General features: G+C 53.3%; 1 protein-coding gene across 1 annotated transcript in view; it reads right to left on the bottom strand.

Annotated features, from left to right (window-relative positions):
* The window catches only part of Prex1 (phosphatidylinositol-3,4,5-trisphosphate dependent Rac exchange factor 1), a 164,243-nt gene extending 150,044 nt beyond the window's left edge, over nucleotides 1-14,199 (bottom strand). Inside the window, exon 1 of the mRNA XM_023564245.2 lies at nucleotides 13,822-14,199. Coding sequence (XP_023420013.2) covers nucleotides 13,822-14,049 — 228 coding nt within the window. The 5' untranslated portion in view covers nucleotides 14,050-14,199. The remainder of the gene's footprint in view (nucleotides 1-13,821) is intronic.
* Nucleotides 14,200-14,686: the final 487 nt, after the last annotated feature.

Here is a 14,686-nt window from a genome sequence, read left to right as displayed (position 1 = left end):
GAAGAATCCGTATGGAGGACATCTGAGGGGAAATCCGCGTGTTAGCTGTGAACCGAATATTCAGCATCAATATGAAGCTCCTGGCTTTGTTCCCTGCACTGTGGTTACCTAAGAGATATCCGTGTGCTCAGAAGAACCCTGAGGAATCGGGGGCCTCCGGACTCTCAGACGGACCAAATCAGTACGTGTGCACACTTGTGAGGGCATGAAAGTTTCCAAAGGGTCACCTGTGAAAAAGTGCGACCTTGCCCATAAACACGTGCTCGGTTCTGTGTCCAGACCCGGCAGGCACGTAGAAAGGAATACACGAACACTATTTTACCACACCTGGTTCCCAACTGATCAGTCACGGGGTGTGATTTTCACACACACGCGTTCGGATGTACTACCTTCAAATCAAGGAAAATAAATCTTAAGAACCATCCAGTCGGCCGGGGGTTTAGCTCAGCAGTGTAAGTGCCTGCTTGGCAAACACAAGGTCGTGAATTTGATCGCCAGCACCAAAAAAAAAATTTAAAAAAAGAACCATCCAGTCAACAGCCCAACTAGGGATAGCTGGTGGCTGAGACCACCAGGGCTCCCTAATGGGGCAAATGAGACACTGCAAGCCCCTCCCCCAGGAGTCCAGTCCGTGGCTGCCTGCCCCACTCGGTTCACACTCCCCAGATAAAGTCTCGGCCAGGCAGAGTGTCACACTGTGCGCCCATTTAACCCTCTTCCCGCACGCATTCATTCGTTACTGAACACTAACAGGGGACCTACCATGTGCTAGGCACCAGGACAGGTCCATGGACAGGGCACACAGGCTCTGGCCTCTGGTGACTTATTCTCCTGGACGACACAGATACTAAGGAAGGAAGCAGACACGGTAACTCAGGCAGTGACCAGTACCCAGAAGAAAACCGATGCAGAGAAGGGGACCAAAAGGCTGTCTGAGGACATGGCCTTGAGCTACAGCTCCAGAGGAGGGGCCTGCAGCTTGGAGGCAGGGACCGGTGGTACACAGTTCCAGAACAGGAAGGAATCGGTGAGGCAGGACAAAGGGAGTGAGGAGGGATGGGAAGGCAGGCACAGTAAGCCCAGCACCTGTGACAACACCTTCCTGCGTTGTGTTGTGTTGTGTTTTCTGTGGTGCTAGAGATCCACCCCTGATCTATATCCTAGGACTTTTCTTACTTTTTTATTTTGAGGATCTCAGTAAATTCCCCAGGCTGGGCTCAAGCTTGTGGTTCTTCTGCCTCGGTCTTTCAGAGTAGGGATTATAGACAGAGGCCTCCATGCCCAGCTCTGGGTGACAGTAACTTCTAAGCTTTCTCCTCACCGAACCTCCAGTACATTGGGAATCTGAGAGAATCAGATCCTTGTGACTGTTATTGTTCCCATCAAACAAACCAAAATGAATTATTGACAAGACGCTAAACCTAAACCCAATCCTGTCACTAACTACATTAAATGTACATGAGCTAAACTGTCTAACTAGAAGGCATAGACTGCTGATAAGAATTTTTTAAAATCCTTTTTTGTAAGAGATGTACTTGAAATACAAAAACACAGAGGCTGCATGAAAGGAAGACACCAAAAGACAAAACAGACCCAGTACACATGGCACAATCCAAGGAGAAGAGGAGTATTTCATAGCAAAAGGGTCCTCTCGCCACCAGGAAGACAGAATCATAAATGTGCATCTCATCAAATTTTACTTATTTTTGTTTTTTTCTTTGGATGTGCATGCCAAATTCTACACTCCCACACAGAATTTTAAAATATACAACACTAAAATACACAGAGTAAAAACTAGCAACACCCAAGGGAAAAACAGGCAATGCTCCACCCATAAGTAGAGGCTACATCAAAACCCAAGGTTACAGGGAGCCTTAGTCCACCAGCAATAATCACCTAGCTCTAGAGGACATTTGTAGGTCCTCTTACCCATCAAAGGCACACGTTTTTCTCAAATGCTCAAGGATCAACTGGTCAATCAGTTGGACCATATGCAATAGGTCATAAACCAAGACTCAGTCAACTTCAAAGCCATGGAAACCATGAGACACATTCTCTAAGCACAAAAGATTTCAGTTAGAGATAACTGGACAATAAGTTATCTGGAAAAGTCCCTGTGTTACAAAATCAATGCAGCCAGAAAACCTTCTGCTCCCAGAAGTAAGAGCAAAGAGCACCTGACACAACTACCCAGGAAAGGGACAGTCCAGCAGCTGCCCAGCTCCCCAGAGAGGAGGTACCAACAGGGACAGAGGCCGTAGGCTCATCCTCAACCGGCAAATCATTTGAAGAAGTGCTGGGGGGGGTCTGCAGAATACATTAGAGAGAGCCAGTCCTGCCAGAGGGGAAATTGTACCCCACTATACACCCCACATTCCCACCACACTCAAAACAAAGCTGAATGACCCCAACAGCTCCCCTCAGGGGACATTCTGGGCAAAGTCAGAGAGGGAGTCAATTAAGACACAGTGGTTAGAACTGGGTTTCTGACATCAGGCAGTCCTGAGTTCAAATCTACCACTAAGCATAGTCCTGAGAAGATCTACAAGATTCCTGACCTCCATTAGGACCCCCCCCCTGCCCTGCTTCATGTCAGTGGGACTGCAAATGTGAGCTGGGGCAGGCTGAGCTTATGTCACTCACAGATGAGGACATATATACAAGTGTAAGGACTCTGCAGCTATCATGAAGGTCCCAAATCCGTTGACTCTAGGTGGGCCTGACTTAATCAGGAGAAGCTTCAAAAGTGAACAGATGGGGGGCTGGGGATTTAGCTCAGCAGCATAAGCACCTGCCTTGCAAGCAGGCAGTCATGAGTTCGATCCCCGGTACCGATAAAAATGGAAAAAAAGACCAAAAAAAAAAAAATTTTAAAAAAGTGAACAGATGAGGATAAGGCCTAGATTGGGAGTGGGACTGAGTCCTTCTAAAAGGGAAAGGTTTGAAACCAGAGATTCACCTGCTAACTGTGAAGCAGTAGCCACACCATGAAAGGACCACATGACAAGACTTGAGCAGGTGGCAATGATCACCAGCCAATATCCCACAAGTAAAGGTAAACCTCAGTCCTACAACCACGAGGAACTGAATTCTGCCCAGAATCTAATGCACAAGCCTCCCTCCACCAGCCTCAGATGGGGTCACAGGCCCAGCCAACGCCCTGACCACCACCTCCTGAGACCATAGCAGAGCCTAGTCACACAGTACCGACCTCTGACCCACACATACCTCCAGAAAATGAACGGGTGCTGTTTTAACCACTAAGCTTGTGGTCATCTCCTTGGCAGCATCAGGTAACCAGTGCACCACCTCTGCACCACCTCTGCGCTCAGGCGAGAGCCCTCAGCTGCCTGGACCTCAGGGGCCCCTCATCTGCAGCACCACAAGGGTGCAAATGAAGCAGGGTGCGCGACTGCCTTGCCCAGCAGGTAGAAGGAGCTTGTTCTGGATCCTGCAGCCTCATGGAGGAATTCCATGGTACAGGATGGGAGCAGCCTCCTTGTGTTTCTAGGCAGCTTTCTGTCCATCTTTGGGAGGGTTCCTCAGAGAGGATGCACAGTGTCTCTCAGCCCCAGGGACAGTCATTCCCAAGAGAGCCCTGCTCCCAAAGCATGCAGAGACCAGGGTCCGGGACAAAGGCCACTTGATCAAGCCAAGTTTGGCGGTTTATCTCAAGCTCCAAAAAAGAAGCTGAGACAGTCTGATCCAGATGATATGCTGTAACTGTCTTTGTGCAAAAGGCAGGCAAAGCTCAAGAACTTAAAACATCTAAAAACAGACCACTGCCTGCAGCCAAGGCCTGACCATGTGCCAGGCACCGAGCCAAATGTCCCAACCCATTTTACAGACAAATAATCCAAGGCCCAGCTCTTTCCCCAGGGTCCTCCAGCCAATGAGGGTCACAGACAAGCAGCAGATTCTGAAGGTCTGGGCCAGACCCTGGACACTTGAGGAAGATGCAAAAATTCTCAGATGCCAAATCCTCTCCACCACCACCCACCCACTTTATCTTTGGTTACAGAAGAGAAACATCACACAATCTTAGTCCCCATCCCCAAAAATCTGCACAAAAAATACTTAAGTTACGTAATTCAAAACAACCATATTATGTAATAAAACTTGAGCACACATACAGAGAAAAAGTATTTTCCCACTCAACAAATATTGAGTGAGCATCTACTATCTGTCAGGCATTGTTCCTGAGGCTAGAGAGTTAAAGTACATGAAAATGATAAAAATCCCCATTGTCATGAACTTGACATTCCGGTGAAGGAGACAGACAATGCACAAGAAATAAGAAAACTATTGCCTGGCATGGTGGTGCACACCTGGAATCCCAGAACTATGAAGGCTGAGGCAGGCGAGCACTATGAGTTTGAGGCTAGCTTAGGTAACACAGTGAGCCCAGACCAGCCTGAACTGCATTAGTGAGACCGTCTCAAAAGAGAGAGAGAGAGACCAGGCTCGGTAGTGCACACCCGTAATCCCAGCACTCAGGAGGCTGAGGCAAGAGGATTATTGCAAGTTTGACACCAGCCTGGGCTACAAAGTGAGCTCAAGGCCAGCCTGAACTTCATTGCAAAACTCTATCTCAAAAAGAAAAAAAAAGTTGAGTGTGGCCAGGCATCACAATGCATGCCCAGCATTCCAGCTACTTAGGTGGGTGAGGCAGGTGGTTGCAAGTTTGACTGGCCTGGGCAGCACAGCAAGGTCCTGTCTCAAAGTAAAATTTTCAAAAGGGCTAGCGATATAGTTCAGTGTTTCCTGTGCTCAATAGTCCCCCCTCCAAAAAATAAAATCCATTATGTTATCTAGTGGGAAAATATACAGGAAGTGATGTGCTGCTACCGAAGCAACAGAGAAGACCTAGAGAGCTAGCCGAGAAGCAAACGGAGCAGGTGAAAAGGCCCTGAGGCCATGCACACTCGGTACCACTGCAAGGGCAAATGTGGCAGCAGGGGAGTGAATGAAGGTTTATGTCACATGGCTCATACCTCAATTTTTAAAAAACTATATGAGAAAAAGAAAGCAGTAAGAAAAAAGATGGGAAAGCCCACAGCAGCAGAGGCCACCTGGCCCAAGGATCCAGCTTGCGCCCTGAGCAGGACATAACTGACTTGGAGCCCAATGGGATCACCCTGGTTGTAAGTGGAGAAGAGAATGTAGGTCCAGGGAGAGCAGGGCGACTGGACAGCTCTGGCCGGCTCCGGCCCACCTCCAGGCCCCAGCGTTCCTCCCTGGGAAGTGGGTGTGAAGGAGCCCTCTCCAGGGCAGAGGCAGTGCTGTTTGCTGGCTACGGACGGAGTCTAAACTCCCGTGAACAGTTTTTAATCAGGCTTTCATGAGCTTAATCATGAGCTTCCTGAACAGAAAACAAGAGTACCTCCCTCTGTCACAGGAAGCAGGCCCCATCTCATAGCAACGGCCCTGCTACTCAGGGTGGCTTCTCACATCTTGCCCTCACCCTGGCCACAAACAGGGGCCCAGACTCCTCCCTGGGCGTGGCAGGGGCTCAGCTGGCCTCCCCCAGGGACTCTGCCTTGATCACCTGGTGCCACACACCCACAGGGACAGGGGACAGACCAGCCCCGGGTCACAGCAGGCAGGCATGTGGGACGAGGGCAGGTTCCTCCCTCCTCCATGCTGTCCCCCAGGCAGGAGGCCGAGACCCTGGGAAGAGGCTGCACACACCTGGCTTTCAGATCATCAGCTGGACCCTGCCACACCCATGCTGCTAAGCCCCGGGCTCCTCACACCTCGAGGAAAAAACCCACACTGTTCACCTGCCCTTGCCAACCACAGCAGTCTCATCTCCCCGCCTGATCTCATCACAGCAAGCCTGGCCTGTATTTTGCTTTGTTTTGTTTTGTTTTGTTTTGTTTTGTTTTGTTTTGTTTTGTTTTGCTTTGCTTTGCTGCTTTGCTTGTTGCTGTATCATGGAGCAACCCAGGGGCTCATGCAGGCTAGGCAAATGCTCTACCGCTGAGCTACATCCCCAGCCCCTTTTCTGTACTTTGAGATAGGTTCTATCTCAAAGTACAGAAGATTTGTAATCTTCCTGCCTCAGCCTCCCGGAGTGCTAGGATTATAGGCATGCACCACCATGCCTGACCCTAACCCAGCCTCTTACTGTTCCCCCAACAATCCAAGGACAACCCCTGCCTCAGGGCCTTTGCATCTGTATCTCCCTCTGCCAGGAGCAAACTTCTTTCCACAGCCACCTCCTCCCCCTGGAGGTCTCAGGTTGGGCACAGTCCCTCACCACCCCATCTAAAGGAGAGCTCACCATCCCTACCACCAGCATATCCCCGCCCCGCATTTGATTTCCTTCTAAGTGTGTGCACTCCCCAGCTGTAGGGTTTTGAGCAGTTTGCAACTTCTCTGGGCCTTGGTTTCCCCAGCAGGGAAACAGGTGTAATATAATAACTCCTCCAAAGGGCTGTTGCAAGGAAGCAGAGACGCTCCACGCAAAGCACTGGGCAGAGTAACAGCACACAGCAGGGCCTCGGCAAAGGTCATAACAATATTATGACAACTCTTGTCATCCTCAAGTGGTCTCTTTCGTTGCCTGAAGATTCCATGAGAGTAGGAACCATGCCCGTCCTCTTCCAGTCTGACACACAGTAGGGCCTGGCACATAGTAGGTGCTTAATATCCATTTAGGGAATGGAGAGGTGGATTAATGAGTGACAGCATCCACTGCCTGTGACCGCTGGCCTCGCTCCTCTTTACAGAAGCTCCTCGCAGTGGTGGACACAAGTGCCCAGGTCCTGGTGACAGCTACCTGCTTGCACCAGCCTTCCATGGCTCCAGTCCTGCCTGCTTGAAATAGCCTGGCCTCCCCTGGCCCAGAATCAAGGGATCAGCTGTCAGTTCTACCCTGGGGAAGGAACCAGGCCGTAAACACAGATTGAGTGTCGGACTACAAGACAAAAGAGGAGCAGGCGGACAGATTCCCTTCTGCTCCTGAAGGAGCCAAGAAAATAAACTTCCAAGTTCATCCAGCACCTCAGGTCTGAAGGGCCCCTTCCTCCCTGGCCTTCCCCTGGAGGACAAGCAAGCCTGTAAGTCCCTGCAGCTCCCAGGAGAACAGCGATCATCCCCACTTCGAAGACAGGGAACGTGGGGCTCTGAGTGGCTCTGGGTTACATCTCACATCATACAGGGGTGCAGCTGGGATCTGAACTCAGTGACAGCCAAACCCTACCCCTGGATGAACCTAACCACACACATCCACATGGATGGCACAGATTGCCCACACGCCCATAAATGCCCTGATTGGTCTGAAAGCAGAGCTGGTGAGTAAAGGAGGGTTTGACCCAGTGGCTCTCAGCTGGGAGCTATTCTGCACCGGGCACAGGGATATATGGCAGTCTCCACAGACATTTATGATGGTCCCTGAAGGAAAGTGCTAGCATCCAGCAGGTGGAGGCCAGAGATGCTGCTCAACACCCTACAGTGCAGAGAACGAGGCAGCCCCAAATCCCCATAGCCCCTAACTTTGGGAGCGGGACAGGATTTGTCCCCTATCCACTGCTAGAGCCAGAAATGACCTCAGAAAAACTTTCTGGCTAAAACATACAGCCCCAGAGAAGCATGCGGGCCACGCCAGCCTTCTCCCTGGGGCTCAGAGATAGAACCCCAAGACAAGCTGTGGGGCGGCTGCCCTTTACCAGGCCAGGCTCCCCTCCCCTCTGCGGTCCACAACTTGTGTCCCTTGCAAAGGAGGAAGTTAGAACAACTCCAAGCTACCCCCAAACTCTCTGTCCCCCACACTCTGGGCCACAGGCATCTCTGGCCTCGCCCTGTGTCTGAGGATTGGGCTGGGGACAGGCAGCCCATCCTTTCGTCCCCTCGAACCAGGACAACAGCCCAGACAGCGTTGTCTGTTGGAAAAAGAAAAGAAATCACACAAATCTGAGAGGTCAAGTTCTCCTGCAGCCAGGCAGGTCTGCTACAAAGACTTAACTTGCAGGGCGAGGCAGCTGCTAAGCAGAGGATGTGGGTTTCTCGAAGGAGGGAGGAGCCCTGGGCCCAGCAGGCCATCGGCTCACTGGCCTGATAAAGGGGGCACTCTCTAGACAGGGGTGCCCTGAGGTCTCACAAGCAAGGAACACCAACGCCATCCATCTCTTCTGAAAGTGACAGATAAAGGCTAGCAAGGCGCCCACCAGGATAATGGTGAATGGGCCTCCAGTGTGCCCGTGTGAAGAACCCGCTCATTCACATGCAGGAGCTCGCGTCTCCCCTGGGCATCCTTCTTGGAAGGACAGGGACCGCATGTGCCCAGCCCAGCACACTGCCCGGAAGGCACAGTAGCTGCCCCAGCACTACCTGCACACTGAGCAGAGCAATGTAACGTCTTCATGGCTTTTCCTGTCCACAGCTCTAGTTGTCATAAACAAAACGGAGGTGCTGGGGAGGGAGGCATCTAACCCCACTGACACTTAGGTTTTTATCATCACAAGGTTTTCACCAACTTCCTGACCCTACCAACAAGACAACTTGGACCTTTTGGTTAAATTCTCGCCTGCCTCAGCAGCCAGACAGTCTCACAAGCTGCAGGTTGCTGCAGTTCAGGGTCGTGTGTATAAAGCACGCTGGCCACACACGTGGCCAGGAGTTCTAAGGCCAGCTCTCTCAGCGGTGTCGCCTTGAGAAACTGACCGAACTGCTCTGTGTCTTTGCTTCAGTTGTAAAATGGGAAGCATAAGAACACCTGAAACTTCTGGGTTGGGACATAGAAAGGGGGTGAGGGAGAGCTACCAATATGTGATAGCAATGCAGAGGCACAGTGACCCACTACTGTCATCCCAGCACTATGAGAGGCTGAGGCAGGACAATCTCGAGTTTGAGTGCAATTCAGGTAACACAGAGATTTAGGGAGACCCTGTCTCAAAATAACAAATGAAAGGGCTGGGAGGGAAGCTCAGTCCGAAGGCCTGGATTCTAATCCCCAGTAGAGAAAAAAAAAGTGTTACCAAGCTATTATTACTATGATTGTTACACTAATCTAAAAACCATGCTGAAAATAACATTTCTTCTTGTTGATGTTTTCTTGAATATATTTCCATATTCATAATTTTACATGAAAAAGGCAAGGAGCATTTCTTGGCATATTTTCCCTTTTTTATCTTTCTGCTTGCCTTTCTTCACAAGATATACATACTTCCCTCTTTTTCTTCAAAATCCTATAGCTTACATACAAATAAATACACAGTATTACAATTATCGTTTATTTTCTGAAAGAGAACTATGTGACACACATTTGTTAGCATCTTACCACGTGAAGGTCCCCCAAATCAGCAGGGAAATCATTCTGTCTCAGTGATCCTGGAATCAAAACCACACTCCCTAACCTCACTATCCTAGATTTTCTCCCTCGTATGAGCCTAAAAGCATAGAATCTTTAAAAAATAATAATAATAATACAAACACAAAATAGTGACAACGCAAAACCACAATGTCTTGTTTTGGCAAGAAGAGCACCAATGAGAAGAAAACCTTTGGTCTCCTCCCCCCAAAAAGCAGAACCACAGAATGCATTGTGGGAGCTCTCTGCCCACAGTGGCTGCTCCCCAGGGCCCCCAGCTCAGCCAATTCCGGGCAGACCCTCTGGGAGCCTGAGGGTGACAGAACCCTGTGCCTAGCCAAAGCAGGCCCTCCAGGGGGCCGCCGCTGTCCCCCACCCGGGGTCTCTGCCCACCCATGCCCTCCCTCTCATCCCACCTAATGTGCCCATCTTGGGAGCCAGCAGCACCTGCCCAAGGCCCGTCCCCCCCACACACAGGCACGGCCACAAGACGGATCCAGCCGAGAGGCAGGAGGCCCAAGACTCACACCTTTTCCTCAAAAGAGGAGGCTCTGAGGCCAAGAGACAACCTCGCCTGCCCCTCTCTCATAGCTGCAGGTCCCCAAAACACCACCCCAGCATTCAGCGGCACTGTTCGGGGACCTTCAGCACATTCCTGCCAGCCAAAACCACCAGTGGTGCATGTAGGGCTGCGCCATGGGGCGGCTTGTGCCCCAGGTGGGATGAACAGGTCTAATCACTTTTCTCAGTCTTTTTATTAATAAAATTTTCTAAAAGCCACCCAATGGGACAGCCATTCATATGAATTACGGCCCATGCAGAACATGTTAACCTCAGGCTCATCTAAGCTTCATGATGTCCCTGTCACACAGATGTTGTATTATACCCTGTACAGATGGGGAAACTGAGCCACGGAGTAGGTTGGCAATCACCCAAGATCACCTACAGCTGTGTAGGGGAAACCAGCATTGAACACGAGTGGCTTCGTTCTCTGGTCCCACACTCAGCTCGTACCACGGACTGACCCCGAGTGCAGAGGAAGATGTAGACCAGTTGTGCCTACTCTGCAGAAGACAGACCAGATGTCACAGAGGGCATGTGGCTAGAGGGAAAGGGTCACATGACAAATCACATCCATGAGGGGCTGGGATTGAGCTCAGTGGCATAAGTGCCTGCTTGGCAAGTGTGAGGTTGTGAGTTCAATCCCTGGTACCAAAAAAAAAAAAGATAAGCAGATGCAGTCCACAAAGTATCTAGGAACTGAGTTCTAGGGTCAGGCAACCTGGGCTTAAACCTTAAGGATGCTGTCCGTATGACACTTTGCCTCAGTTTCTTCGTCTGTCAACGCAGATAATAAGGGCACTCCTTAGAGAAGCTTAATGCCAAGTGCCCAGGTGGTAAATGACAAGCATCAGCTCCTACGCAGTGACCACTGTCATGTCACTATCCTGATTATCTCAGCCACAGAGCACACAAGGAGCACCCCTGTGGCCAGGCGGGGTTTCAGAAGCTGGGATTCGAATTTGGAGTCAGGTCCTCAGACGTCGTCCCCCAAAACCTCTGAGGTGCAGCCTCTGGTCTTTTCATGACTGCCAAATAAACACATGCAAAGCTCGGAAGTGGGGACAGGGTACAGTCCGGTGCCAGAAGGGGATGAGGAAAGATGGGGAGATTTTGGAGGAACCACAAAGCCCTAGACCCGGAACAGACCAAAACCACTGATTCTTGTGGCCAGAGTTTAGCGGGTCAAAAGGAGACTTGGACTAAGCCCTACCCTCCTTTCAAAGCTGACTCAGACCTGGCTCCCTCCAGGCAGCCCTCCTTGATCATCGCTGCGCTCTGGATGCTCAAAGCCTACCCTAATCATCTGTGCTACTAGCTTCATTATCCTGCAGCAATAGTAACTACTGTGCATGTATACCGCACAACTGCCAAAATCTACCCCCAGTGCTTTAACATATGACTTACTATCCTCCTCAAAAACCTATAAGGCAGGCTCTATTATCACCACCCATTTTACAGATGAGAAAAGTGAGCCTCAAACAGGTTAAGCAGTTTGCCCAAGGTCACAAGACCAAAGACTTGGCCCAAGCAGCCCGGCCCTGGAGCTCGGCCTTGGACTTGGATTTCTTAGACACTCATTTTATCTCCATGCGCTGGAAGACAGGAGCCTGACCTGGCTTCTCAGCATCTCCTGCAGTAACCAGCCTGCACCGAGGCTTCATGTCCTCTGGTTACCAGGACTTTCCAACTAGGAACACCAGCGGGCCGGGCAGACCTGTAAGTCCTCCTGCCTATGCCACACGGAACTGAGGGCAGACAGGGAGTTCCACACTCTCTTCCCAGGCAGCAGGGAGGCGGAATCCCTGAGCTACCATAAAGGCTGAGAAGGGTCACAACTGGGAGAGAAAGCCCTGGCCATGAAAAGGGCCTACAGCAGCAGGTTCCCAAAACTGAAAGGCTTTGGGTTCCACGGTCCATTCCCTACAGGCAGCATGCTGGAGGGCTCCTGTGGCTCACAAACCAGGTCTGGCTGCTCAGGTTACACAATCAGTCCGCTTCTGGCACCAGCTTGGGGACACACAAAGGGACAAGACAGAAAAGAAGCCTGGAATTCCCTCCCTGCATTGTACAGATGTGGAAACTGAGGTCAGCCAGGTGGCACAACTGGTCCAAGACATTCATCAAAGTCAGAACCAGCCAGTTTTTCTCACAAACAGACACGTCAACGCCAACAACAGAAATGGGATGATGTGGAAGGTGAGAAAGCTCTTTTTTTCCCCTCTCAGTTTCTTTAATAATAAGAATGTTGACTCCCATCAATTCCATTATTCCAGCTTCCTCAGACTCTACACAGGGATGATGTAAAACCACAGTGACCCAAAGCGATCTGGATCTGTTGCAAAAGGAATCGCACTATCTCAGGCAAGGGAATGGGAGGGAGCGGTGTATTTTCCTTCCCATTAAAGCAAAAACTGGTTTACATTTTCTGTTTGTCTTCCAGAGTGAGGAGCAGGGAGTGGCTTCAAAGGAGAAGTGAGGACTTTCCTAAAATCTGACATTGCTCAGAGATGCCAGGGCTGTGTACATCTTTAATTCAGAAACTGCCAGCTTCAAACACAGCAGATTCTTGGAGAGGGTGGGGGGACCTTTGAGTGAGAAAGAAAGAAATGGGAAAGATGGCCCACCCTGACTTATTCGCACAGCCTTTGGAGAAGGGTCCTTTGACCAAATGGCTTTCAATGCCTCTGCACACCCCTCTCCCCTCACCCCTTCTTTCCCTGGGAAAGACAGCAGGCTCCCCACCTCCCCGAGTGGAAACTGAGGCCTCACAGAGAGCCTCCCCCACCCCCAGACGCGCACCTCCGAGACAGCAGAGCCTCGGGAAGCCTGAGTCTCCCTCTTTCACCTGGGGTGGCTCCAGGGTCTCTGAAACAGCCACCACCACCACCACCACCCCCCCACGCCAGCCCTTCCCGAGCCAGGATTAAGACTTCCTCGAGCAGAGAAGGGAGTAAATGAGGGCCCAGCAGGAGGCTTGGAGATTAAAGGCCCTGGAGTCGCTAACTTCCATCCCGGTCTCTGCCCTGTCCCGGGCCCACCCCCTCCTCCACCAGCGCTTTTCTCACTTCCTAGGAGAGTAGGGAAGTGGCCCCTTCCTCCCTTTCACAGATGAAAACAGAAAGGGAAGCAACTGCAGCTTAGAACAGGAGTTTAAAGCCCCGGCTGGGACTACTCGGGTTCAAAGCCCAGACTGTCTCCCCACTTAAGCAGCTGGGTGATCCTCCGCAAGTTACTCAACCTCTCTGGAGCCAAACTCTCCCGATCTTAAAAACGGGAACTATGTGTCCCTATTTTATGAGCCACTTGCGAAGGTTAAACTTGCTAACCACAGATGTAAGATGCCTGGCACACCACACCGCGCGCGCTCGGTTGTTATTTTACAAAGACTGAGCCCGTGGCTTTGCAATGGGGGCGGCAGGGAGGGCACTTAGGGAGCCTGCACTTCCGAATACTGAGCGACTGACCCGCTCTCCTGACCCCTGAAGGGGTCTGCCGGGTGTCCCTCCGCGTCCTTTCTCCGGGCTCAGTTCTTTATCCTGCAGCGCGGGGGACGCCGGGCTCCAGGATTTTCAGAGTGTGCCCACAGGCGGAGTGGCCGGTGCACCAGCCGGCGAAGTTGTTCCCGGGAAAAAGCAGCAGCCGCCAGGAGAGCTCCCGGCGCCTGGTCCCGGAGCCCCCGGCCTCGCGGATGCAACTAATTTTAAAACTATTTCAAAGGCGAGGTGGGCGGGGGGGGGGGGGAACAAAAGGGCAGCGCGACGGGGGAAACCGAGCAGCGAGACCCCGAGTCGAGCCGGGCCGGCCGGGGGGTCCCCGCTTCTCGTGCGCCCTCCGCCGCGGCGACTCTCGAGTCCCCCGGGGGCCGCGGCCACAGGTTGTGGGGAGCGCGCAGGGCTCACGCCAGCGCCCCGCAGAGGCTGCCCCTGCACCCGGGCGACACTCACCGACTGCAAGAAGCGCAAGGTGCCCACGTAGTCCCTCTCGGTGCCCAGGATCTCGTTGAGGACGCAGAGCCGGAGGCGCAGCTGGCGCTCGGACTCCCGAGCGGCAGCGCCGGGGCCGGGACCTGCGCCGGGCGCAGCGGCGCCGGGGACCCGGGGGTCGGGGTGGGCGCCGTCCGCAGCCCCCTCGCCGCTGGGGTCGCCGCTGGGGTCGCCGCCGGCTCCCTCCATCCTAGCGCGGCCGCGCGGCTCCGCTCCGTCCCCGCGCGAGGCGACTCAGGCGTCCAGGCGCGCCATCCCGGACGGGGCGCGCCGGCGGCCGGTCAGCTGCGGGCCCCGCTGGAGCGGCGGGCGGGCTGGGGGCGGGCGCTGCGAGGGCGGGAGGGGGCGGCCTGGGACTCGCCGGCTACCGGGCCACCGCGGCCGCCGCCGCCGCCGCCGCCCCCGCCGCCAGGGAGCGTCTGCCAAGTGCCACGCCGCGAGCCCGCCGCAAGGCGCTCCCGCGCACACGGGCCTGGAGACGAGACGCGCCGCGCGCTCGGCGCCGACGTCGGAAGCTCCGCGGGCGCGGGCGGGAAGCTCCGGAAAGGCCCGCCGAGCCGGGAGGCCCGAGCAGCGCGCGCCGCGGCGAGCGCACCAACTCGGCGCCAGGACGCGTGGCGTCCCCGCCCGCGGGCTACGCCACTCCCACCCGACACGCGCGACACCCGCCCGGCGCAGGCACAGCACGCAGGTCTGGGCCGCGGCTGCCGCCGCTAGGCGGAGGGAACCCCGGGCTCGAGGAGCGCGAGAGCAAGCCCGCCCGCACGCGCGCCCCCGCCGCCCGCCCGGGGAAGAAAGGGGCGGCCGCTGCCCGGTCGGTGACGCC

Source organism: Cavia porcellus, unplaced genomic scaffold (assembly GCF_034190915.1).
Source record: "Cavia porcellus strain 051 isolate PalLab524CR breed Dunkin Hartley unplaced genomic scaffold, mCavPor4.1 scaffold_5, whole genome shotgun sequence".
NCBI lineage: Eukaryota > Metazoa > Chordata > Mammalia > Rodentia > Caviidae > Cavia > Cavia porcellus.
Note: the sequence above shows the minus strand (reverse complement) of the source record. Positions and strands in the feature narration are given on the sequence as shown.